We start from the raw sequence: 2,260 nt of genomic DNA on the forward strand, positions 1-2,260 counted from the left end.
CTGCCCCAACATCTTCCCAAGCCCCCGCCATGGACATTGAAGTTCACCCGCTGCGTATTTCGTGTCAACGAGAGAGCAGATCCAGCCCGCCGACGGGTACACAAGGTGAGCCACTCAGCAACCTACGGTTATCGTAGTACCCCCTCCGTTAGTCGGTCTCTGGGCGCAGTGTGTGAGTGTGGGATCCCTGCTAATTCCAGCGGATCCACTCCACCACAGCACCTTGCGCTCCGGGATCACCTGCCGCGTCAAGTAGAAGCCAAGCTCCCCACCCGACACAGCAGGTCCGGCAGCTCGGGCGGACAACGCCAACGGACCGGAGAGGGGCATGTGCGCCCCTGCGCCCAAGTCCAGCGTCGACGACGAAGATGCCGACGAGCTGTTCCTTGACACATACGATCAGGACGTCGCGCCCCCGGCGGACTCATCCGTGGTGCCGACCAAGCTCGGGACAGGGTCCGACGCCGGCACCTCGGGCGAATCTTCCTGGACGGACGTCGAAGACGGTGGTAGCTCGGACGGGAGCGAGGCGAGCGGAGTGTCCTGGAGAGATGGTTCCGCGCGGGGTGGCCGGTGTTGACGCCGCTTGGGCGTAGGCTCTCCGGTCGAGGACCCGCTCGAACTCCTGGCGGAACGAATGCCAGCCACGCGCACGCGCAGAACGTAGTTCCAGCCGAGCAGGTTGACCTCGTAATCGTCCATCAATACATCTCCGTCTTGATCCTCCGCATGATTGGCCAGGGCAGGTGTCTGCCCAGACTTCGCTTCGGCCTCCAAAACCGGGATTACCTTGAACGACGCCCTGACGCACAACGTTCGCCACTCGATCAGCTCCACGGCTAGGAGACGTTGGATGTCTCCGGCCAGACTCCGAACGAGATCCGGCGTGATCTTGGACGCATGCGTCTTGAACCACACCGGGACCAAGTTGTCGAACTGGAAGCCGGCCTCGAAGAGCAGTGTCTGCAGGATCGCAACACACTCTCTCGGCGTGAAGGTGGCGACCGAGATCTCGACGGCAACGACTTCTTGGGCGGTGGCCAGGTCGCGTCGGTCCAGGCGGAGTTCCAGCACGCACGGCTGAACATCGTAGCCCAGAGTCGCGCGGGCTACCAGGTACTTGGACGTGGCCAGGGTAGCGTTCAGCCACGGCAACGAGTCCGGCCGGTCATCCGGCCAGGTATACTCCACGCACGGCGGGAGCACGCGTTCAGACCGAACCTGCTCCCACCGGTAAACTTTTGCCGGGACGTATGCCTTGGCCGCGTCTTGACCCAGCGACTTCTCCACCGACGACTTGGGCGGAGTGTCCTCCCGGGCAGGGATCTCCTCGGGTGGCGGCAACGCATCCGCATCTTGGCCAGACTTCTCCTCCGGGACAGACGGCAGCTACTCCTCTCGGGCGGACGCGCGAGCATCCGGCTGCTGGCCCACACCTTGGCCGGGCGGTGAGGAGTCCGAAACTCGACCCTCCGTCCGGGGTTCATCCACATCGGCGCCTCCCACAGACGCCTCGTCCGGAGTCGCCGACTTCTCCTTTTCCTCCCAGGCTGCCTTGCGCTTCGCAGCGCCTGCCTTCCGAGCAGCCCGGACAACCTCGTCCAGGCTCGCGTGCTCCTCAGGCGGCAACCCCTTCGACCGACGTGACTTCGCCGACGCGTCTCCGCGTTCGCGACTCTCACGTCCAGCGTCGCGCATGTCTTCTCCATCCGAAGTCATAGCAACTTTGGTCAAAAGGTTAGTAGACACCTCACTCTTAATCCAAATAAAATATACAACAACTCGCGGTGAACTTCCTCCGTTCGAATCCGGGCACGCGCACAAGCTAAGGCGAGGCGGGTGAACGCCTTTTCCGTCCAGGTGTATAGTGTGCGAATATTCCGGGAGAACAAAGTCTCTTAGAACTTCTCATGCGGATACACCAGAAGATGTCCGCTCGAGATGGCGTGTGTTCCTTGTGACAATCCCTCTCGGGTCGTTTGTCTTCGAACCAAGGAGCTCGGCCGAGTTGGTGAGTTGTTGTACACTGTTGGGTTTCCGAGCGGGGTGTGATACGTATTTCCAAACGTAGCCCCTACGACTCTGGACGAACCACAAATACAGAGTTACACACAAATACAAATATCCGCCACTTATTCTTTCGGACCCTCGGACGGTGGGTCACTACATCGTCGACATTCGGTTGTGTATCGACTACAAGCTGGTGAACGCGATTACGTTGCTCATGGAGTACGCTATGCCGCTAGTGGACGATCTCCTC

General features: G+C 60.8%; 1 protein-coding gene across 1 annotated transcript; it reads right to left on the minus strand.

The window, feature by feature from the left end:
* Positions 1–399: 399 nt before the first annotated feature.
* Positions 400–1,719, minus strand: PHYSODRAFT_263452 (hypothetical protein; the record flags this gene model as incomplete). The annotated part of the gene is made up of 2 exons (XM_009518352.1): positions 400–1,355; positions 1,437–1,719. 2 exons carry the CDS (start codon positions 1,717–1,719, stop codon positions 400–402), a joined length of 1,239 nt encoding a protein of 412 aa, XP_009516647.1.
* Between the last annotated feature and the right edge of the window lie 541 nt (positions 1,720–2,260).

Source organism: Phytophthora sojae (assembly GCF_000149755.1).
Source record: "Phytophthora sojae unplaced genomic scaffold PHYSOscaffold_1, whole genome shotgun sequence".
Classification (NCBI taxonomy): Eukaryota; Oomycota; class Peronosporomycetes; order Peronosporales; family Peronosporaceae; genus Phytophthora; species Phytophthora sojae.